The sequence below is a fragment of the Magallana gigas genome, chromosome 5 (genome assembly GCF_963853765.1).
Source record: "Magallana gigas chromosome 5, xbMagGiga1.1, whole genome shotgun sequence".
NCBI classification, from domain to species: domain Eukaryota; kingdom Metazoa; phylum Mollusca; class Bivalvia; order Ostreida; family Ostreidae; genus Magallana; species Magallana gigas.
Window position 1 is genome coordinate 40911352 of NC_088857.1, and position 24641 is coordinate 40935992.

Sequence of the window (24641 nt, forward strand, 5' to 3'; positions counted from 1 at the left end):
GACATAATTTTAGGAGTAATTTGTGGTTGGAATGGAATTCCATTATTATATTTACATTGTTCTAATGTGGGTTTTTTTTTGGGGGGGGGGCATTTTAAGTAAGCATGTATACAGTATTTGTTCTTGTCTTAAGGGGACATCGATTAGTATTTGTTATATTTGTACCATCAGGTGCAATTAAAAACAATTGCTGAGATTCGTTTTGGATTATTGCAAAGAAAAAGAATATATGATATTAATAAGACACTTGTTATTGGTACATGCATGCTCTTTTTATAGAAACAAAAACTTTTAAGATATCACGTCACATGTACATGCTTCACAAAAATAACCCTGGAAATGAGATTTATTAATTCTTGGGAATTAAATAAATCAGAAGGTCTGATTTCATTCTGACTCATTGCTTTGCATCACCTCTGAGCAAAGATTTCTTGCCAGATACCCCTGTAGAAGATAGATTTTCTGTGTAATCTCTGACTTCATCACGAATCTTCTGGAGTCGTACAGGAGCACCTGCCCTATTTTTCAATGGTGCATCCCGACATCTGTACTGATTTAGCTAATTTTTCCAGTAATTGCAAACTTTATGGGTTTGTTTGTTCTGGCTCCTGTTAATTAATTGCGTTAATGAACATGATACAACTAATGTAAATTATGTATGTACCTATGCAAGGTTGAGGTCGATGGAAGAAGAAACACCATTAGCTAGCTATTTTTTAATGCAGAGTTAATGTCTGTGTGTAATGCTTGAGCATCAACAATCAATGTTTCTGTCTTTAACACCTGCAGACAATTCCACAAAGATTTTATAACCTGTGTAAACCTAATCCCCATCTACATTTATTAGTCGTAACTTAAGGGTTCATTATTTTCTGTGCCTTATAAGAATTAACTTGTAACTATAGACTGTAGCTTTCATCTATTCAATATATGTTTCTTTTCCATTATTTCTAAGAGTTGTTATATAATTGTGTTGCAAACATAATATTGCAGGCTAAAAGTAAAGCTGTATTTTATAATAATACATGTATCTTAATCTTAAGATATTTTTTTTTTGTAATTCATATCCTGAACATTAAAAGGTATTGTATTTAAAGCTGTTAACACTGGTCGTCCAGTACACGCATATATATATATGTCAACATGAAACTTTCATTTGATAACACATTCTACTTGTAAGTACCCAGTACTTTACAGCTTTGACTAAGTTCATTTAGTTTGTTGAAAAATCATAATTTCCATTGCATTGTATAAAGCAACAGATAAAACAACTTTTGTAGGGTGAAGGGATATAATTAGAATTACGGTTACTTGGAAATCCTTTTAAACATTTTTTAGGAGTTCTCAGGTATCAACAAAAAAAAAAATAAACGCTTTATTTTAACTGTCAATATACTGTTAGTGGTTTTTTTCTGCAGGAACTGTTGACAAGAACATCTCTAGAAACCCACAAACTTGACTTGATGGCCGAAATTTCCAGCCTCAAGATCAAACTGGCCTCAGCTGATAAGGACAGGAGAGATCTAGATGACAGGCTGAGACTGTCTCAGGTAACGGCATGCATTTTATAGGGATGTAATCTTACAGGTAGATCCAATTATATTGAATTGTATTTATGCAGACTCATCTGTAATTTGATTATATATATATAGGTTTGTCAGTCAATACACAATGGATTAATAGAAATTTTAAAGTACTTTTTTATGTATGTGTTTATGTAATGTACCAATACGCACAAACAAATTCTCAAGCACAATCAAGAAAACCTCATAATGGTATAAAGCAACAAGAATTGTGCGAAAAAATTCTTTTTTTCCAAGTGTATCTTGTGCAAGATAAAGGAATAAGATTGAGTATTTACTGTATTTCTAATGATATTCTGTGGTTTATTTAAAACTTCTTTGAATGGAAAAAATTTAATACACTGTATAAAGTTTTCACAGTGTTTTTAGGGGATTTGAATGAGATTGTATCCTATATCTATTTCATTCTATGGAATCGGGTTCCATGACAAGGAATTGTGTCTTGACATTGTTAGAATTGTGTATCTACAATGACCATGTTGACCCTTGCATTATGTGTGGTAGAACTTTTCACAAGTCATTTATACACTGTATTTAGTTTTGTTCAGAAATGTTTTGCTAAAGGGTATTGGACCTCTTCAATGTGTTTTTTACCGGTAGGTAACCATGTCAGATTGACTTGTTTATGGACATTTTGATTAAGAAAGCACATTGAATTAATTATGCATTGAGCAAAGGAACGGTGCTTTGCAGATTGTTGCATGCGCATTCTGCATACGTTGATGGATCCGACTCTGGCATGTTACATAGACTTCGAGCAAGCCAGTGTGAGGAAACCATGTAAAAATTACCCTGGCGCTAACGAAACAATGCATTAACAATGCAGGCTTTATTTTTCAGAGACATGCAAAAGAGTTGGAATCCAGATTAGCAGTCAAAGATGCCGAGATCAATGAATTGAGACAGAGACTTCTGAAAAATGGCTCCATCCCAACACCAGACTCCAGTGGTTAGTGTCACCCCCGTATTACATAAGTAGGCCACAACTGACTCTAGATTACTTGGCATACACTTTTGTTCGCTACTTCTTGTATATTTTTTCATTTCTAATACTATGACATGTGCATATATATATACGGTATAATATATATATTTACAGATAATAACATTAGAATCTGAAATAACTTATTCCATTTTATTCAGTCTCTTTTAATTCCACATAATAATTAATACATGTATTCATTTGCTTTAGGGTCACCTTTAAAACCTCTTTTAAAAGTTGTGCAAAAATATAAACAGCCAATAGATCTGCATATAACTATATTTTGACAAAAATTATGTGCTCATGCATATTATACATATGATATTTTAAGCCACGTTTCTTTTTTTCTTCATTTAGTTGAAAAAGACAAACAAACAATTTTTTGAAGGTGACCTTGATATATATATTATTTACTCATCACTGCTGAACCAATTGCAAAAAATAATCAAATATACTATATCTATAAATATAACAAGGTTTTTGACAGAGACCAAAAACTAGCCTTAAAAGTCTGTTTACAGGGGACTCCTCAGTTTGCAGTTTAGAGAAATCAGTAGACCGAGAAAAAACTTTAGATAGACTTAAACGCAAACGTAAGACTTCACCTGTTTCATATGGGTTATGGCTCCTGAATTTTTTCTCTCCGCATCCAACTGCAACTGCCATCTGTTGTTTAACATTAAAAGATTTTCTTACGTTGCATAATGATTTTTTAAAGATCTGATTTTTTGGAAATTCATCCAAAACCTTGATTTTTGCCCATGAAATGATTATTTTTCTTGGAATTGCTTTTTGCTCCCTTTGTTCAGACAAGTGGCAGTTGTGATGCGGTTTTAGATTCCCTTTGAAACTTGTTCAGTTCACACTAACTGTTTTTTACAATTCTAACATACCGGGGTCCATTTCAAGTAAGCCCCTAAAAAAACACCTGGAGAAATACAATCTCTGATAAATGATTTAAACATCTCTTTACATGTATTTACTTGGTGGAAATGGTGATTTGTATGGTATTCAGAAATGTTTGACAAAATCATGGACATTTGACTAAAATATCAGACTGTCTAATGGCATTGACTACATCAATTTTTAAAATTTATTGATACTGAGGTGGAGAACATTATGTTTTACAAATTGACATTCATAATTCATGAATGATGTAGTTTTGTACATCAGTTTAACAGGTATGATATAACGCAGGTATGCTTTCATTTTTGAATGGGTAAACAATCTTGTGAATCTGATTCAGAATTATTCGTAGATGTCTATAGCCTTGCTATCTATGTGTATTTTTGCAAAGGAGAAATCTTATCTTTGCTTACATTCGGTGTATAAAAAATTAATGTTCTTAAACCTCGCAGGGTACGTTAGAGGATAAAGTTTTGTAATGATTGCAATATTCCTGTGCTCATCATTCACACAGTCTTCTCTACCAAAGAAGAGTAATGTCTGCAGCATTTTCTGATCCCCTCTCTCGGTATCAGCTTTATCTTTTAATACCATCTTTTTAAAGCTGGGAATAAACTATGTTATGATATTAAAGTTTTTCTTACATAAATCATGCAGACATCTCTTCCTTTATTTTTTTTACTGTGATAAGCCGGGGCCTCTGAAGATTGAAATGGTAGCCATCTTTGACGTGCAGGAAGTCACTTCATCTGCTGTAATCATCATGATAACCTCATCAGGAGCCTTGTTCTTGTTTTATCTCTTTCCTCATTAGTTGACCCGCATTTTTGTGAAGGGTTTTCAACTGCGCTTAAATTTCAAAATATGTCTCGTATTTTAAGATTGACAGGAAATATTTTTTTGTGAATGTCTTTATTATCTGTTTGAGATAAAACAGTTTTGTAAGATGTGTGAACAAATCTCTCTGTTTTCTTAAGCACATAAGCAGTCTTTAACAGGATTTTGTTTCAGCTCAGGAAAATTTACATGTGATCTCAGAGGATGTAAAGTTGAATAAATGTGTTTTTAACAGGGATATGAAGTAGCATATTTCTTGTAAACATACTAATGTTTATTTTATCACTGTAGCCTTTGTTCCATTTGATACTTACACTCTTTTTATTGCATGCATGGTTGTTTGATAACACATTAAAGTTCACATACTCCTCTGACCTCTAGATACACTTTGGTTTTAAAAAGTGTAATTGAATGAACATGATGGTATTTTTTTCTTTTATAGATATTTTAGTTGATTTTTTCCCCCATAATTAAATAGTCTTTGATCTGATCTTTAATAAAGGAAATATTAATATCTCTCTGTTTTATTAAGATCATTATCCCAAACATATACCGGTATTTATCTACTGGCTGATATGAACTGTCTGTATTCTCTATTGCAATAACAGAATGTAATGACTAACAGTGTAGAATAGCCACCTTTCTGATCTATGTGTTTGTGTTAACTCCCAGTGACTATTTCCAGTGGAGGCTAAGATTGAGCTATCACTACGTGATAGGTTCTGTCAACTAGATTGAGATGTTTAAAGCCTCTTTTCTTCTGGCTTTCTTTCAGAATACGAAGTTGAAAAATTGAAGAAGGCAGTAGAAGCTTTGATGTTCACGAATCAGGAAAAGGTGAATGGACTGCATTATCCTTATGTGTCAGATTTTATTAAGGGTCTTATTAATTATACCTTAAAGAAGCTATGATGCAACTATAAAGATGAAGGATGTTAGAAAATAAATGTGTTCATTGATTTTAGTATTGAATGAAATGAAGGTATATTGTTGAACTGTTCCACAAGGTACATGTTATTTGATTAAAAGTGGAAATGCTCCTGATTTATTCAGTGAGACCAAATAAGATATGTAAATTAAGGGTAATTAATTGTGTTCATGATAAGTTACTACTACATTTTGATTTTCAAGACTCTAATTCATATATTTTTGTACAGTAGAGCATGATCCCAGATGAAGCTCTTTTAATTAAGAGTTAATTTATAAAACCTCTGTCGTTTTTGTTCAGTCATCACATTGAATTTTTAAAAAATCACTATTTTTCAAATTAAAATTTTTTTTATGTTAAAGGACAAAAGAATTGATGAACTGCGGAGACTTTTAAAGAGATATAAGAAAATAGAAGAAATGGTTGTTCAGGCCCAAGGTCGCAAGGGTGAGTACTGTGTATGTCTGTCATTCCATATGTTTAGAATTTCAGTTTTATCAAACGTGTGAAAAATTTCAATTATCTTTCTTTGTCTGTTGTATTAATTCTATAATATATACTGTATATACAGGGTTATTTTGGCCCCCATGTAATTTCACCCTTCTATACTTGGAAACAGTTTCGCCCTGTCTTGAATTTGCACAGACACAGTTGTGTTTTAAGAGAGATATTATTAGACATTTCGCCAGCTGACAGCGAGGGTGAAAGGTGCAAAAATAAACAAGGGCAAATACTTCCCTGTATACAGTATATATAATAATAACAATTGTGATAATAAGAATGATGGGTGTAAACATATTACTAGTATTCATGATGGGTCAAAAAGGAGATATTGCTGTTACATGTACGTTTTTCCACTTTTACAGTGATTGTGTGCCTTATTCAGACCATTTTAGTCAGTTAAAGGGACTTATTGATAATTGCTTCAGAACTTCATTCCAACAGAAGTGAACTTTCTATCATTTTTAATGTCATTGAAATAGAATCAGCATTGCTTGTCCATTCTTCTTTGTTTCTGCTGAGTTCATCTCTAGACTCTCTTGTCGGGTCTTACCGATTGTATGTTTTTCTTTGAAAGAGAGAAGTAACAACACAAGTAATGAGTGTGCATGGGGAGAGTGAGGATCACCCTGGTTTTGTATTGGTATTGGAGTTTTGTCAAATCATTGGCATACCGAAGGCCATATGCCTGGAAATCCTTGCCTCAAAATGCACATGCAATGTCTGTAAAATTGATAAAATTGGGGCACTTTTTGTGTGCATATGTCACCTTATAAACATCTCACTAGTTTGTTTTTTTTTTTCTGATGCATATTGCCCTGAATAATTTTGTTGTTTACTTTGGTTTTCTAGTCGGTTAATTGAGTGTGAGACACAGGATAGCAGGATGCAACAAAAACATTGCTAAGTTCACTCGGATGTTGTCTGATCAGAATTGTTAGTTTGTGTTTCAAGAAATTAAGTTTGATTTTATGTGTCTGTAGATGCAGAAATTTGTGATCTGATGCCTGTTATTATGCAGACTTGTTGATATTTTGAGTCATTCTGTATGCTTATCTGTCTCTGTTAAAACCTTTGGCTACATATCTTGTTTACCAGCAAATGGATGGTTAGATCTGCAATAGGAGATCTGAATAAGGCTCTAAATCCTCATCAAATTTTACCTGAATATAAGAACAATAGGCCTATAAGATCTTTAAAATCATTTCTGATATAGAATACAAAGAGTATAGTGTATATTGTTTTTTATTGATGTTCAGTCGAGGATGTAAGTTTAACATGTACATTAATTAGAATCAAATTTAGAATTTTTGAATAAAATTTGGTTTTACGTGGATATTTCGCTTTAGATATATTTTTTAAAAGGTTAATTTTTTTTGGAGGAAGATATACATAGTTTGAAAAGATTTATGGTTGTTTTAAGGCTGTTGTGTGGTTTTGATTTATCTTTTAGGTTTTTAGCGGGTCTTTATCTTGTTTCTGTGCAGCAGAAAAATAAAAAAACAAAACTTGTGATGTTAGAAATAACATAGATTTATATGAAACGCTTTTAGTTTCAGTTAAGGAGGCGATAATGAGTGTTACCACATAAATATCATTGCTAGCAGTGAGGGCTGATGAACACCAGTTGCATAAAAAACTCTTCATTATATTTTTTTATTTTAGAAAATGAATTGATTGTAATTGTCCTTAAGTAATAACTGTTTTGTTTTTGGTTTGGATCAGCTTTGGAGGAAATGATTTTGAACGCTGAAGATGACACCAGCTCTACAAGCTCCAACACTCCCTCTCTGAGCGACAATATTCCTAGAGACCAACATGTAAATATCAATTTATATATATATGCAATGTAAATTTCATGATCTTGAGGTAAACGCTCAGGTTATCCAAGAAACTCTTTTTTTTAATGTCTATGTTTATGAAGATAAATTCTTGGGAAAATCTTTGATGTTTCTTCCTTTCTTCATTTTCTATCAGAGGTTGGAACAATACAAGGACATTTCCTTATGATAAGGATGGGGGAGATGTCTGACTGATGAATCAGACTTGTTTGTGCACTGTCTAATTTTATCAAATTAAATACAGATTAAACTGTTGGTAGCTTTCTTTTACTTTGGTAGAATGATTTGCTGATGATTTTGTTTTTTTCAAGCAGAGTGAAGAAGGAAGAGAACGGCCTTATCCAAATCCCAGTGCCACAAGCACTCCAGGTATAAACATCCACATTTCTGTCTAACACCTCTTTAAGGGGCCAGTAACGTGAAATGCTGCTCTGAAGTTCAAAGTTTATTCATAATCGTATTAAAAATCATGTGTTATACTTATCAGTGCACTCTTTGCCAGAGAATGGCATCGGAACAGGAAATTCTAGTGTTTTATCTGGGTCATCTCGGAGAGCCCTGCAGAGATCCAACAGTGCTGAGGACCTCACCCCCACCAATCAAAAAGTAGGTCATATTGGTCTGGTTCCAAAATAGAAATAAGAAAGATTGATACCCTTCGAAATGATTACAGTTTTCCTCTTTTGAAGGAAATGAAAAGATAAACTGTGTAGCAAGAAATTTTCTTTTAATTATTTATTAGATTTAGCACATTTTTAAATTAAAATAGAAATAGAAATTTTATGGAGAAATAATTCAAAGAAATTGGACTTTAATTTAATTTACAAAGTCATTGAAAACTTTCAACATTACCATGATATTTTTTTGATAACAGAAATGAATTTTTTTTCTTTTTGTAGAAAAAGTCCTCCATAAACAACAACGAGCCAGAGGGTTACCACAATGGAGGAAGTACGCTAAACTTTGGTACGTTTCCCGGTGAGGGTAGTGAGGTTCGAAGGTCACGGGGTTTCCCCGCTCTCGGAAAGGCCCTGCTACGTGTCAAAACTGGGAAACGGAGCACGTCTGCTCCTAACTTAGGTGATGGGAACATGAGTATAATGCCTGACCTTGTGTATCACTCGGCATGCTCTGTTCTCACTAACAGTTAGCTCCCTTATATCAGGAGACTATCCTAGACAGAGTAACAAACGCACCTCCTCCAATGATAAAACTGCCTGAATTAAACATATTCAGAATTGTACTGTAAGAAACAAATACAAAAGGTGTCCAATGTTCTCTATATCACTAGTGTCCTTATGGAACTTATTAATTAATGCATGAATTATTAACATATAAGTTTTCCTGGAATGCGTGTTTTAAGTTTTAATGACAGATTTGATTTGAATTTAAGGCAAGCCTTTTCCTTATTCTTGAATGATGTTTATATACATGTAGCTTCAAAACTAATTGTGAAAAATTTCACAAAATCTAAGTTTAATAAAAGTGTTTCCAGTGAAATATTAAGAGTACTTGTGTGTACACAACAGACATGTATAATAGCACCATGCATTATGACATTAACATTCGTATCTACATGTGTATATAAACCCTTATGTCTAAACAATTCTTGCAGCTATCAAAAATAAGGTTTTACACATTCATAAAGGAAAATTTAGAGTTTCAGCATGTGCCAGAAATTTTGAAGTGAGATATTTATATAATTGTATCTATAAACTTAATTAACACCACTTCAGTTTCTAACCATTGGGACTGTTACATGTATCAGATATTTACCCGCAAATATTTGGTTTTTTGAGGTTGGCTTCCTCCTTTGTCAGATACTGAATGGGGATTCCCATGTAGTCTATCAAATTTATCTTTTATCGGCTCTCAACAATTTAAAAGAAAATGTAAAAGAAAAGGCTTCTTGTTGGTTTAACTCCATTTAAAATGTATACAGGATTTACAAAATATAGTATACGAATGGTTTTGCATCCAGATTTCATTTATATCTATCACTGATTTTGATACTTTTATAACAAGGATATTTATGTGTGTATACGATATATTCAGTTTGAAACATAATAACAATATACTGAATGCATATTGCATGATTTACATGTATATCAAGTAGCAAACATACATGTATATGTAGTTATTTATTTGCGATAATGAAAATCATATGATTTGAATTTACAGAACACTTTTTGAATATGTTAATGTTTATTTTCTAAAACAATGCTTGATATGTAATGGAGAAAATGAAAAAGAAGAAATTTTAAAACAAGAAAGAATTCTGGGAAAATTTAAGATGTTAAGTCAATAAATACTAGCACACAGTCAAGAAAATTACAACATTTAAAAAAAATTCTGCTTTTTAAATTAATTAATCAAAGAGATTGATGTTTTGACTATAGCAAATACAGAAGTGGTCACAGATGATGAAGACGGATTACAACACGTCGGAACATCTCGACCCCCAGACGTTAAAAAGAAGAAGGGAATCCTGGGGCTGTTTGGGAAGTAAGAAGTCCCTGTTTAATGCTGTTTTTCAATTATGTAATGTTTGAACTGTTTTGTAGAAAGATATATGGCAAGAACTATATAGAGTATTATTATCAACAGATTGAAGAGGAGTGGATCTCAAGATTTTCATGAGAGGGAGAGGGATCAGTTCAGAAGGGGAGGAGTCCGAGCCACAGCTACTGCCAGGCTCGGCTGGTCTCGAGATGTCAGGAGCAACGAGTATGTAGACATCTCAGTACCCTCTCTTTAAATATGAATAACATTTGATTGTTACTTCAAGATTTTTTTCTTCAACCTAAATTAGTGATTCATTGATAAACAGATTTTAAGGTTAAAATATGGGCCTTTTTCTTAAAGCCTATATATCTTTTGTATAAGATTTCTTGTGAAAAGGTTGCGGAAATTTCAACAATCCTTGGTGATGTGCATGTTGAAATGATCTTAAGAACTACTTAAGCTCTACTTAGTGAAGTGCCTTATACAAAGTAGGATTGGGCACTTAGTTGTTAAATGCATGTAAACTTTATAAGGAAAACAGGAGTTAACAGCAGCTGTGTTTGTTGTATTCTTTGGATTATATCCTTTGTGAAAATTGAATTCTTCACTGAAGCTAGATGGAATCTCTGGATGAGACGAGGTTAGATGATTGATGAAATAGATTTGTGATATTTTACTTGTAACTGGCCTGTTTTTTTGTAGCCTCTATAATAATAGGTAATGTATGTCCTTGAGGATGCTCCTGGTGTGTATTATATACATGTAGCCTACCAGTTAACAAAAGTTTGCCAGAAATGTACTCATTAACAGTGTATAGGATATATCTTGAATGCTGTATAACTCATAAAGGATTGATAATTAGTCCCTTGTAATCTGACCCCATGTGAATCATTGTGTGCTGTGCTAGACTGTTAATGAAAAAATTAGCACTGCCATAAAGTGCAAACCATAATATGTACATGAGTGCAATGTTCTAATTCACTAAACAAGACTGAGTGAAAACTACCATAGACTATCCTACTTTGTGATTTTCTATACTGCATAAAAAATGTCAAACCCTACCCAAGATTGGCTCCAATATGCCTTGCCAAAGAATATGAACTAATTCTGTGTGTATTCTGACAACTTATAATAAGATTGTCACAGTTTACCTTGTAAACTAGAAGTACGGTATTCTGACCACTTCATGTAAGTGTGGAAGTATGCAATACTATACTCCGCCATCTAAATAGAATGAGGATTATGTAGGATTTGACTACTGGTATAATCTGTAGCATAATGTATAATGAACAGTTTCCTGTAAAGCATTTGAATCTTGAATCAGAGAGTGCTACATACTTCACACAGTAAAGAATCTACTTTTAGACTCTAGTATACTTAGATATGTAACTATCAGATTTGGTTACACCCTTTAAAGTTTAAATCTTTCTATAGAATTGAATTTAATTAATGATACTCTATAATCTGGTATCTTCATCCACTAATTTTGTTTCTCAGTAAAAATCAAATATACAGTGTACGTAAAGAAAATATTTTTATCATTAGACAGTCCGAACTATATTAGAGTTATAGTAGAGATTAGTTTTTTTTATCCAGATGCAGTTAGAGGAGTATTGGTGCATGTGTAATGCACATTCTTTTTCTTAACAGATCCTCTATTTTTGGTAGAATTATAGTTATTTAACCCATATACTGCATGAAATTAGTTATATTTTAAATCAGATTGAACTATTTGTTAGTAATATTATGAAGGGTATTTCTGTTTTCATTCCAGTAATGAACATGTGGAATTAATTTCCTTTTTTTTTTTTTGTCTTTAGTGAGATGCCATTTTCACGATGGGATTGTGAGCGAGTGTGTTTATGGTTGAATGACTTGGGTCTAAACATGTACTTAATGGATTGTCGTCGGTGGGTCAAGAATGGGGAACAACTCTTACGGGCCACTCAGCATGAAATTGAAAAGGTAAAACTACCTCATATGATGATAGTTAAGGTGTTTAGAATAAATCTAAAAAAAGGACCCCCCTCTCCAAATCTAGAAGAGCCTTGATAGAGTTTATTTAAATTTTCCTCTTTTCGCATAAATCATTTGAAATAATATGTTCAGGGGCTCGAAGGATTGATTGAATTTAATCTTGGCATAGCGGTGTGAGAGATTGCTAACATTGAATGATATGTAAATGTTTCCTACACCAGGAGCTTGGTGTCAAACACCCACTACACAGAAAGAAACTCCAGCTAGCACTGCAACAGATCAACAGCACAGGCAAAGTCAAGAAGATGGACCTAGACCACCACTGGGTCACTAGTAAGTGTTCAGTGAAAGCTAGGGTTAAAAAAAAAAGGTGTTCATTACAAGCTATAGGCGAAAAAAATCTAGCTATTTGTGAACATCTTCTCCAGTGTGTATTTTATAAAATTTTCTTGCAAACTAAAATTCAGTAATTTTCTGTGAACTTCTTTTTCCTCAGACTTTGTAGCTGTGATGTTGTTCATACATACATTTATTTACATTCACAATCTGACTTTGTCCTTTGCAGGATGGTTGGATGATATTGGACTGCCTCAGTACAAGGACAATTTCTATGATGGCAGAGTGGATGGGCAGATGCTTCACTATCTCACCGTGGTAGGTCCACTAATTTTTAGTGTTCTCTTCCCCATTTAGGTTTGTAATGATTGGTTCTTCTTCATAGTTTGAGCTGGCAGGACTCTAAAACTATTCAACAATCTTTAAAAAAAATTTCTAAAGCATATTAAACCTGCATGTACCTCAAGATTTTCATCAACAGTGCACTAAACTTTTGTCTAATTTGCTCCTTAAAAATTATTATCTTTTTACTGTACCATATTTCTTCACACAGGAGGACTTGCTGTCCTTGAAAGTGACCAATGAACTTCATCATATCAGCATTAAACGAGCAATCCAGGTTTTGCATGCCCACGGGTTCAACCCTCAGTGTCTCCGGAGGCGACCCTCTCCAGACGAGGTGTGTAATTAGTGAGGCTGTTCCAACATGCAAGGAATATTAAGTCCACAGCCATCTCATTGTCTGCTTAAAACTACCTTGTGTTTCAGTCGAGCCAATGCAGTCTTAAGATAAAGAATTCATGTTTAAATGGAAATAAGAGCTTCCTTCCCATTGTGTGTCATTTACTTAATATTACAGTACTAAGGCTTCATTACATTGGAATAAGTTGTAACAAATGGTGTGTTTTGCTCAAATATTAAATATGATACACTTAACTACTGGAAATACCATTTATTATTGGTAATGTACATGAACATGTATAAAGGATATTGTTTATTTATGTCACACCAGAATCCACAAGGATAATAAGGGATTTGCTTTCTGTTTCAGGGTCAGCTACAGAATATCCCAGCTGATGTCTCCCTGTGGACAAACCACAGAGTAATGGAGTGGTTACGTACAATAGATTTGTCCGAGTATGCACCAAACCTCAGAGGCAGTGGAGTTCACGGAGCATTAATCGTAAGTTACTGGTCACTGCAATAGCACTAACATATACAGAATATTACCTTTTAATCATTTACTTATTTAAACAGGTTTTAAAATTATGTGTTTGGTTTCCTTAGTTATTTTGATTAGTGAAAGGAGTATTAAATTGAAAATATTCTTAACTTAAATTCTGATCATTTGATGTCTATCAGGTCCTGGAACCAAGGTTCAATGCGGAGCTTTTTGCCCAGATTTTGTCCATCCCCCAGAATAAGACGCTGTTAAGGCGTCACCTCAGTACTCACGTAGTGGCTCTGATTGGCAACGAAACTCAACACAAGAAGCGGGAGGCGGAGTCTACATCGGGCTACGTTCCTCTCCTACCAAACGCTAAGGTGAAGGTAAGGATGATGTTGTTTTAGAGGATATCTATGATTAGCGGTGACCAGTCGGCAGTAAATAGCTAGTTTTTAAGGGTAACACATAGCAGTCATTTGCATCAGGCCAAAAAGACACTGTTCATTTCATTTTATTGTAAAATGTCCCATATACGAAGGCTATCGCAAAAAATACATTAAGCCTTATTACTGGAAAAAACCTTCAATGTGTAAACTTCTGCAACTTTTTAATGTTGAAAATGTAAAGGAACTATGTGATCTGGGTAAATTTATTCACTTTAGTTTGAAAATAAGACAAGATTTACTTAATGCAAATTAGATGTTGATATCATATGTACACTTCTGCCACATTCACCTGTTAACTTACCTGTATGTGTATATTATTTATATTTATTGTACTGATAAGCTGTATAGCTTAAAGTTAATAAAGAACAGAACTGAACAGTCCAGTGCCATTTGTGAATCAACAAAGGTGAAAGATGCAATCAATTTGCTTAAATGAGTGTTTATTTATTTTTATTTTTCAATCTGTTAATTATAGGAGAGATTTACAGAGTGGTTTTTTTAATGATTAAATTGAAAGGCCATTTTAACGACTTGATTACTGCATAATTGTGTACAAAAGTTTATTAATAAAGCTTAATACACAGTGTGATTTTTATGATTAAGATTGAAAGGCCCAAAATTCTAATTATCTGATTTTCTTCTGATAAATGCTTTCCCTAAAATATGGCATGTAGGGAATGTAATCAATTTCTGAGTGTGTAGTAGAGATGAAACACTGTTTTTACAAGTAAAATGTACCGTGTAATTTGTATTTCAGAGTAAAAAATTTGGAATTTTTGGTCACAAGAGGAACAAATCTGATGCTGACCTGGAAGACTTTATCTGTCCAGATTTCACAAGGCGACAAAACGGAGTCCACCAATCAAAAGAGGTACCAGTTTAATGCCTTCTCAATATCAGGGATGTTTCATCTGTTTGTTTCGAAACAAAAATACAGGGAGACAAAATGAATAGATATTAACTTTATATTCAGATAATAATTCCTACTTTTCATCTGATTTATTTATCAATGCTGTTGAATTTTTCAATTTTCAAGGATTTTGTTGGTACCACCCAGCAACAAAATCCACAAATTTTACTCATGAAATTATAATTTCAGTAGTTATGAAAATAAATCCATATCCACAAAAATTTTCTCCCACAAAGGGAAGTTCATTATAAAATTTGTTGGATCATCCTCCTTCCTTTGTGATTGTAGAGAGATGAAAAGGCTGCTAAGGAAATAGGTGCTTACTCAAAAGAAATCAACACTTTGACAGTAAGTAGGATATATTCTTTAAAATTGTTCGAAAAACATTGTCACATTTACATCATTTTGAATTAACTCAAGATTTGTTCTTGGTCATTTTTTATTTAATTTTGAGAATGTTTTCTTGTAACCTTTTATGGTTATGGTCAGCTTGAAATTTGTATGATTCTTGAAATGACCGATTAGAGTTTTTTGTTTTTTTAGGACATGCTTGCTCGTGACAAGTTTTTTGACAATGTGCCTACATCAAATGTGTGAAACTCTGTATGATCTGCCTAAAGGATTACGTATTTAAATTAACCAAAACTGTTGTGGACCGAAATGCCATTGACACCAATCAATAAAATCATGCAAAGGTTTTTCTCTATATGCCACACTAATGGGTTTCAAGATCAGTTTACTTTGGTTGTGATGGTAACCGCTATGTGCCTTCCTGGTGGCTGGCCACTAAACAAGTATCTCATCTAATACAAAGATTGCCAAATGGTTTTATTTTATTATCATAATGTTAATTCTGTTTTACAGAGGTTGTAAAAGTGAGCAAATGTAATTTTGTATATAATAAAAATGCAATTGTGTATAAATGAAATTATGTGCATAGTTTGTGTAGATATGAAATTATATAGCAACTTAGTGTATAGCACCTGTACAAAGTAAGTTTTTAGATATTGAATACTGAAAAATGCAATGTTCAGTTTAATTTACCGTGTCAAATTTTGTTTTTATCTTCTTAAAACCATTAGTTCATCATGTGAATTTTAATTCTTATTGATCATTTGCATCATAACAAAAGTCAGGCAAAAATCATAATTATCAAGGGCCATTTTATATTTTTATTTGTTTATGATTTTTAGATACCGTTGACAATTTTTACCTCATTTTTATTTAGACCAATTCAAATATGCACAATGTTTGTCTCATGCAACCCTTAGTGCTGATTAATAATTGATGTAAATATTTGTTAAAATTTACAGAAATATTGCTGTACATGTTATTTTCAAAGAATAGAATGTTTTTACAGATAATGTAAGAGGAATAACTCTGTCAAGTGATCTGTTATCATTTAAGTCCTTATGAGGTTTTTAAGATAAAAAGAATGTTAAAATTTGTGATAAGATACTGATATTCTGGACATCTTCATGAATAAGAAAGTTTCTGTTTTGGAGGTGGGTGGGAAGTTATGTTTTGGCTTCAATTATTCTAATTAAAAAAATTTGATTAATGTAATAGATTTTGCTGGCCAAAGTCACATTCATTGATACATTTTCTCTTTTAAAATTTAATGTTCTGTTTTTTTCTCTATTTTATGTGTATCATTTATATTCTGTAATAGTATGGCTTCCTGAATTTCCATTCTGAATTTAGTTTACTGAATGCCTTTGTTATTTAAAGTATCTTTATAGTAGGTGTTGGCATGTAAAATTAAAATGAATCCCAAAATCTAGTGATATTTTCCTTTCAGTTGTATCAGCTCTAGTTATGTATCTTTAACATTGGTGCTTGAGCTTTTATTTCCATCAATATGTTTTATGTAGCTTATAGCTTTTTTTCTGTGGAATCCAACTAAAGTATTTATGATTATACACAGCATTTGTGTCATTTGACAAGCTTTTGTCTACAATCACTCTTATGTAACTTATTGAACAAATACACATGTATTCTTAGAATTCACACGATTATTGGATCTTCATGCAATCAAATGTTGAATCCATAGTTATAGTATGGGTATTCATTGACCACAATCCCTGTTGGTGTATCAACTGTCTATTTCCAATAATTTTTTTGGAAGTGATACATGTAATTATGTTAATACTGATTCAAGTATTTTTCCTGATCATGAGGAATACATCCTTTAGACATTTTCAAAAGAAGACGTAATAATCAATGCCATGGTAATTTACCACAGAAAATGACTCCCCATTAAATAGCATTTTGATTTTTAACAGCCATAAGTATTTTTTTTATGTTGTATAGTTTCCCTATTATTTTGATAGAAATTCTCTTTTACTTTTTTCATGAAATCATGTTTTAGATGCAAAACCAATAAATATATTTTAAAATATAACATTTTGTTTTATTGTTCTTGTAAAATAAAACAACCAATACATCAGCAAACTGTTTCCTCCAATTTTTAATTCTTGTACGAGTATGTTAAATATCACCAAAAGTGTTTTGTTCAGAAGAGGTCATTAATGATATTACAGTGTCTGACTGTGCTTGTGCAGAGGCCTAGCCTTCGTCTTCAGGATTGATTTTCTAACTTATTTTTGGGCTACGCAAGTTCTCTTACTTGGAGTACAATTTAAAACATTTGTTGATATCCATCATGGATAATGATGAATTGTATGGATTATATGCCTTGTTGCTGTAACAGCTAGCAGGTTTAGTTAATTAGTATCTTTAAAGTTTTGTTCTTGGCTAGTCTGGTCCTAGTTTTTTAGAAAAAGATGAAGAATTTGAGTGGTTTGCTTTGTCAGTAAATCATATACGTGATACAGGAGAATCATTCATAGGTCGCAAGAGGAAAACGGTTTTCTCACTAGAAAAAGTTTCATTTATCCTTTTTTGAGCTCTTTTGCGTATTTTTGAGTACCAAAGGCTGAGACCACTCGGTGTAAATGGGGTTAAAGCAATAAAATGCAACCAAACGTCAAAGTATGTAAGCTTTTAACAAACCTTACTGGAGAAGATTTGGTGTGTTTGAACTGGCCCCGGGGCCATAAAATTAAGACTAGCTCTCTTTTGATATGAGACTCACTTTTCCCCTATATTTTCCTTTTGTGAAAGTGAGTGAGCTTAAACTAGCTTACACTTAGCTACATTTATCAATTTCTAGTGTGTTTGTACATGTAGTTGCACGAGTTTTGCATTTCCTATGAAAGCAAACTGTTACTGATAAGTTTCCATAAAATATAAACACTGGGAAACCAATATTAAGGATATGTTAAAGGTCCTTTTAATCCTTTCCCTTTGCAATTGTTGCACTATTCAATTATCTTCCTTCATTGCACGTGATGATGTTAAGGACCACGTAAAATTGAACATTGTAACGACAGGTTCCCAGACCAAAGTAGTGAACAGAATAACATGGATCTGAAGTCACTGTTTGTTTTACTGCTTGTTTTGCCATTCAGTGAATTTGGGTTATGTGTAACTGATGTTAGGAATCAATCGACATGTAACCAGCGCATTCAAAGTCAAAAGGGCAAAGACGTAACGGTAGTCTGTAACGGAACCAGCTGCAGTTATCCAAATCTTCCTACAAACATTACGGACTTTATCTGCGTTGGGAACAAAAACTTGAGTACTGATTTGAGTTTTCTGTGTTATAAAAATTTTACGAGACTTCGTCGCATAAATTTGTCAAAGAACAATTTGAAAATGATACCACGAGAATGTTTTCGGACTTTTCCCAACCTCCAGACGTTAATCCTATCCGAAAATAGGTATCTTGGATTACAAAATTTTTACAATGCTTGCGCGGGTTTAAATGAAACAAATATAACAATTATAATAGCAAACAATATAAATCAAGTTGACATTTTATATCCTTTAAATCGTACTTTGTCAGATTTTCTTTCGAACACTTCTTTGAAAGAATTCCATTTCGAATACAACGAAATCAGCGTTTTGGAGGAGAATTTTCTAAAGAGATTTCCCCATACCGTTGAGATCGTTTCCGTTAGAGGCAATCGATTACGTCTTGATTCAAGACTTGCAGGACTTAAAAGTATGTCTTCTCTGAAATCTTTAGATATAAGTTTCCAATGTACAACGATGCAATCTTTACGAAGAAATGAGGAAACCGGAATGCAACAAAAAATGAACTGTTCCACGTCTACCAACACGGAGGACCATATCTTAAAAATTCTCCCTCCCAGTCTCGAGAAATTACTTTCAAGGGAAACTGGATCTGGATCCTATTGCCTTCCGAAACTTAGTTTTAATAAAACAAACCTAAGGTATTTGGATATTTCCGGAGCTTCTTATTTTTCATGGGAGGGCCCAATCGACTTTAGCGATAATTCTAACTATTTGGAGACTCTTATTCTTTCGAATAATAAATGCAGTAGAATCTCTAGCAAATTCTTTTCAAAACTCAACAAGCTCAAAGTATTGGATATCAGCTATAACGTGCTGGGTGTATTTTTTCCCAAAGTGGAAGGTGGTGCTGTTTTTGAAGGACTTACATCATTGAAAACGTTGGATATGAGTGGAAATTTCATAAACCACATTCCCCCAGATCTTCTGAAGCACCAATCCAATCTGGAAGAACTCATACTTAGTCTAAATGATCTTGAAGTATGGACACTCGATATTAAACATATGTCAAAGCTTAAATTCATCAACTGTTCGTATAACAGACTCGTATCCCTTCCCGAATCTCTGCAATCAAACCTTGATGCAATCGCTGAGGATCACGGCATAAGTATTGCTATAAACAACAACAAAGTACTTTGTAACTGTGAGAACTTACAATTTATATCCTGGATGATTAAAACTGACGTGGAATTTTCGATGGGATCAAAAAGATGTACCAAAAGCGACGGGTCTTTAATTGACATATGGGAAGCAAATGATATCTTAAAAACTAACTGTGGCAAAACAGAATGGGTGTTTGCAACCGTTCCTTCCTTGTTGGTCTTTTGTTTTGCATTTGTGTTAGGGTTTTTGTTGTATAGGAAACGTTGGACCATCACCTACCGTTGGTACCTATTTCGATTACGTCACAAAGGATATACTCCAATCGCAGGTGAAAATGACGAGCACGAATACGACGCTTTCCTTTCGTTTGCGGAAGAAGACAAGAATTTTGTTTATAAAATCGTTGGGGAACTTGAAAATTGTCCTGACGAGAGATATGAACTCTGCTTTCACCATCGCGATTTTACACCTGGGGTATCCATTGAAAGAAATATCGTGTCCGCCATTCATTCGAGTCGTAAGACGATTATATTCATGTCAAATTCATATGTGAAATCCTCGTGGTGCAATTACGAATTGCGCATGTCAATGACGAAAGAAGGCCAGACAAACCGTCGAGTGATTGTAATGGTAATTCTGGACAGCATACCCAGGAAAAAACTACCCTTAGAAGTTATGCAGTACTACAAAAAGAACTGCTATATCGAGAAGCCTGATAAAGATAACGATCTAACAGTTTTTATAAAGACGCTAAAAGAGTCCTTGAAAAACTGAAATGACTTTGAGACGCCGAGTGGGTTCTCCACTTTTTTTGTTGATCGAAGGATACAAAAACTATGTTGTTGATGCTAATATTGCGATACCAGTATCTTTATTTAACTTACAAGCATATTGATAATTAAACTACGAAAGCCAATTTAGTTCATTCTCGTAGGTAAAATAATCGCGAATAAACGCGTTACTTTCGCAAATATACCCGAAAATTTCTCATTTAACATAAAAATTTCGCGAATAAACGCGTAACCTTCGCGAATAAACGCGGAAGTACAGCGAATAAACGCACTACTTACTCGAATAAATGCGAAACTTTCGCAATTAAACGCGAAAGATCATGAAATATAAATATTGGTATTTCGAATAAGTCATCAAAAACTTAATGGATTTGATGTAGCACTTACTATTTGTAATTTACTTATTATATAAACAAGTACGGGAAATCTTCAAACCGTTGTTACTTATTTTAAAAATATATGTTCCAGTTATATTTGATACATTTAATATAGAGGGCAAAATTGCGTTAACTGAATATGAACAATACTCAGAAAAATATTTGTATTGAAACTTTTTTTCAAATACTAAGTACTTATTTTGTCATTTCTCTGAAATAAAAACGTCACAATAGACCTTATTCCTGTCGCGACGATATTACATATGTATAACATTTTAACAATTATATCCTTTCAATTTGAATTATAAATCTTGTGATTATACAAAGTTGATAATTTCTGTAATACATCGCCCATGAAAAGCGTGATGCATAATTATGTGACATTGATTTTAGATCACGTTTTTAGTTTGATATTTTTGTGATTCGATATAGAAATTCTTTCTATGTATGAATTACAACTACATATTTCATATACATTGTATTATCGGATATTTTTTTTTATTTTGGATGCACGTGTAAACATTTAGATATATTTACATTTTTCAGTGTCTTTGCCTGAGATAACACTACTTATTGATTTTGTACTATATAACCCATAATAGAAATAACGCCAAATCGAGGCACCAGCGGGGTTTGCTTATTAGTATTTAAATATATAATCGTACGATTGCTTAAAATTATATAAATATAAGTAATAAGGAATCATTCTTTAAATATATGGGATGATAATTTCGGACGGGGTATGATTAAATCTATCATAAAGCCCTTCGGGCTTTATTAGATTTGATCACACCCCGACCGAAATTATCACCTCATAATACTCAAAGAATGATTCCTTATTCCTTATATAAACACATATAAACGGAAATTTTATATGTTGACACAATGTTAATAGTTTAATTGGTAATCTATTATAACTGTTGTAAGCAGTATGCTGAACATTAAGAGAATGGAACCAGCAACCGTAAAACTGTAATGTTATGTTTTTAGCTCACCTGAGCTGAAAGCTCAAGTGAGCTATTCTGATCACATTTTGTCTGTCGTCCGTCTGTCCGTCCGTCCGTCCGTCCGTCCGTCTGTCCGTAAACTTTTCACATTTTCAACATCTTCTCAAGAACTACTGGGCCAATTTCAACCAAACTTGGCACAAATCATCCTTAGGCAAAGAGGATTCAAAGTTGTGAAAATTAAGGGTCACACCCGTTTTCAAGGGGAGATAATTAGAAATTAATGAAAAATTTCGAGATATTTTCAAAAATCTTCTTCTCAAGAACCAGAAAGCCAGGAAAGCTGAAACTTGTGTGGAAGCATCCTCAGGTAGTGTAGATTCAAAGTTGTGAAATTCATGACCCCCGGGGAAAGGGTGGGGGCCACAATGGGGGGTCGAAGTTTTACATAGGAATTTATAGAGTAAATCTTTAAAAATCTTCTTCTCAGAAACTAATCAGCCAGGAAAGCTGAAACTTGTGTGGAAGCATCCTCAGGTAGTGTAGATTCAAAGTTGTGAAAATCATGACTCCCGGTGGTAGGGTGGGGCCACAATGGGGGTCGAAGTTTTACATAGGAATATATAGAGTAAATCTTTAAAAATCTTCTTCTCAGAAACTAATCAGCCAGGAAAGCTGGAACTTGTGTGGAAGCATCCACAGGTAGTGTAGATTCAAAGTTGTGAAAATCATGATCCCTGGGGGTAGGGTGGGGCCACAATGGGGGGTCGAAGTTTTACATAGGAATATATAGAGTAAATCTTTAAAAATCTTCTTCTCAGAAACTAATCAGCCAGGAAAGCTGGAACTTGTATGGAAGCATCTTCAGGTAGTGTAGATTCAAAGTTGTGAAAATCATGACCCCTGGGGGTAGGGTGGGGCCACAATGGGGGGGTCAAAGTTTTACATAGGAATATATAGATTAAATCTTTAAAAATCTTCTTCTCAGAAACTAATCAGCCAGGAAAGCTGAAACTTGTGTGGAAGCATCCTCAGGTAGTGTAGATTCAAAGTTGTGAAAATCATGACTCCCGGTGGTAGGGTGGGGCCACAATGGGGGTCGAAGTTTTACATAGGAATATATAGAGTAAATCTTTAAAAATCTTCTTCTCAGAAACTAATCAGCCAGGAAAGCTGGAACTTGTGTGGAAGCATCCACAGGTAGTGTAGATTCAAAGTTGTGAAAATCATGATCCCTGGGGGTAGGGTGGGGCCACAATGGGGGGTCGAAGTTTTACATAGGAATATATAGAGTAAATCTTTAAAAATCTTCTTCTCAGAAACTAATCAGCCAGGAAAGCTGGAACTTGTATGGAAGCATCTTCAGGTAGTGTAGATTCAAAGTTGTGAAAATCATGACCCCTGGGGGTAGGGTGGGGCCACAATGGGGGGGGGGTCAAAGTTTTACATAGGAATATATAGATTAAATCTTTAAAAATCTTCTTCTCAGAAACTAATCAGCCAGGAAAGCTGAAACTTGTGTGGAAGCATCCTCAAGAAGTGTAGATTCAAAGTTGTGAAAATCATGACCCCCGAGGGTAGGGTGGGGCCACAATAGGGGAGGGGGGTCGAAGTTTTACATGGGAATATATAGAGGAAATCTTTAAAATCGTCTTCTCAGAAACTAATCTGCCATGATAGCTGAAACTTGCATGGAAGTATCCTCAGGTAGTGTAGATTCAAAGTTGTGAAAATCATGATCCCTGGGGGTAGGGTGAGGCCACATTTAGGGGGGGGGGGTGTTAAACTTTTACATAGGAATATATAGAGTAAATCTTTAAAAATCTTCATCTCAGAAACTAATCAGCCAGGAAAGCTGAAACTTGTGTGGAAGCATCCACAGGTAGTGTAGATTCAAAGTTGTGAAAATCATGACCCCCGAGGGTAGGGTGGGGCCACAATGGGGGAGGGGGGTCGAAGTTTTACATGGGAATATATAGAGGAAATCTTTAAAATCTTCTTCTTAGAAACTAATCTGCCATGATAGCTGAAACTTGCATGGAAGTATCCTCAGGTAGTGTAGATTCAAAGTTGTGAAAATCATGACCCCCGAGGGTAGGGTGGGGCCACAATGGGGGAAGGGGGTCGAAGTTTTACTTGGGAATATATAGAGGAAATCTTTAAAATCTTCTTCTTAGAAACTAATCTGCCATGATAGCTGAAACTTGCATGGAAGTATCCTCAGGTAGTGTAGATTCAAAGTTGTGAAAATCATGATCCCTGGGGGTAAGGTGAGGCCACATTTGGGGGGGGGGGGGTGTTAAAGTTTTACATAGGAATATTGAGTAAATCTTTAAAAATCTTCATCTCAGAACCTAATCAGCCAGGAAAGTTGAAACTTGTGTGGAAGCATCCACAGGTAGTGTAGATTCAAAGTTGTGAAAATCATGACCCTCGAGGGTAGGGTGGGGCCACAATGGGGGAGGGGGGGTCGAAGTTTTACATAGGAATATATAGAGTAAATCTTTAAAATCTTCTTCTCAGAAACTAATAAGCCAGATGATTCTTTATAATTGTTAAGACTTTGGCTCCAGGACAATTCTTCGGCCTCACAAGAAGGTTCAGAGTTTGATGTAGCTTTTTTTATCCATATATAAACAATTGTTTAGGATCTTTTTGAGAACTGCAATACTCAACATGTGATATGACTATAAAATCATCCTGTTAGAAAAGAGACTAATGATTATAAACATTAGAATATCCAGGGGGGAAAATGGATTTTATTTATACAGGATCTACATGTATTATTGTATATTGTCCAGATTGTTTGTATTATGACTCTTTTAAGCTGATTTTATCATAC

General features: G+C 33.9%; 2 protein-coding genes across 14 annotated transcripts in view; both read left to right on the forward strand.

The window, feature by feature from the left end:
- LOC105323284 (liprin-beta-1) overlaps positions 1-17324 on the forward strand; it is a 45621-nt gene extending 28297 nt beyond the window's left edge. For 4 of the 13 annotated variants that reach the window (XM_020065239.3, XM_066085414.1, XM_066085413.1 and 1 more), the window contains 21 exons: positions 1419-1550; positions 2424-2532; positions 3087-3158; positions 5084-5145; positions 5599-5683; positions 7463-7557; positions 7890-7947; positions 8066-8184; positions 8478-8658; positions 9978-10083; positions 10186-10305; positions 10786-10800; positions 11904-12048; positions 12282-12393; positions 12626-12714; positions 12950-13075; positions 13448-13579; positions 13759-13947; positions 14768-14881; positions 15209-15268; positions 15464-17324. In XM_020065239.3, coding sequence (XP_019920798.3) covers positions 1419-1550; positions 2424-2532; positions 3087-3158; positions 5084-5145; positions 5599-5683; positions 7463-7557; positions 7890-7947; positions 8066-8184; positions 8478-8658; positions 9978-10083; positions 10186-10305; positions 10786-10800; positions 11904-12048; positions 12282-12393; positions 12626-12714; positions 12950-13075; positions 13448-13579; positions 13759-13947; positions 14768-14881; positions 15209-15268; positions 15464-15517 — 2175 coding nt within the window. In that variant the 3' untranslated portion in view covers positions 15518-17324. The remainder of the gene's footprint in view (positions 1-1418; positions 1551-2423; positions 2533-3086; positions 3159-5083; positions 5146-5598; positions 5684-7462; positions 7558-7889; positions 7948-8065; positions 8185-8477; positions 8659-9977; positions 10084-10185; positions 10306-10785; positions 10801-11903; positions 12049-12281; positions 12394-12625; positions 12715-12949; positions 13076-13447; positions 13580-13758; positions 13948-14767; positions 14882-15208; positions 15269-15463) is intronic. The other 9 variants (XM_066085411.1, XM_066085408.1, XM_066085412.1 and 6 more) reach the window with 7 other exon arrangements.
- A 955-nt stretch (positions 17325-18279) lies between these two features.
- Positions 18280-21478, forward strand: LOC105323283 (toll-like receptor 4). Its single transcript, XM_011422361.4, has one exon. It carries the CDS (start codon positions 18347-18349, stop codon positions 20456-20458), a length of 2112 nt encoding a protein of 703 aa, XP_011420663.3. The 5' UTR covers positions 18280-18346; the 3' UTR covers positions 20459-21478.
- The last annotated feature ends 3163 nt before the right edge of the window (positions 21479-24641 follow it).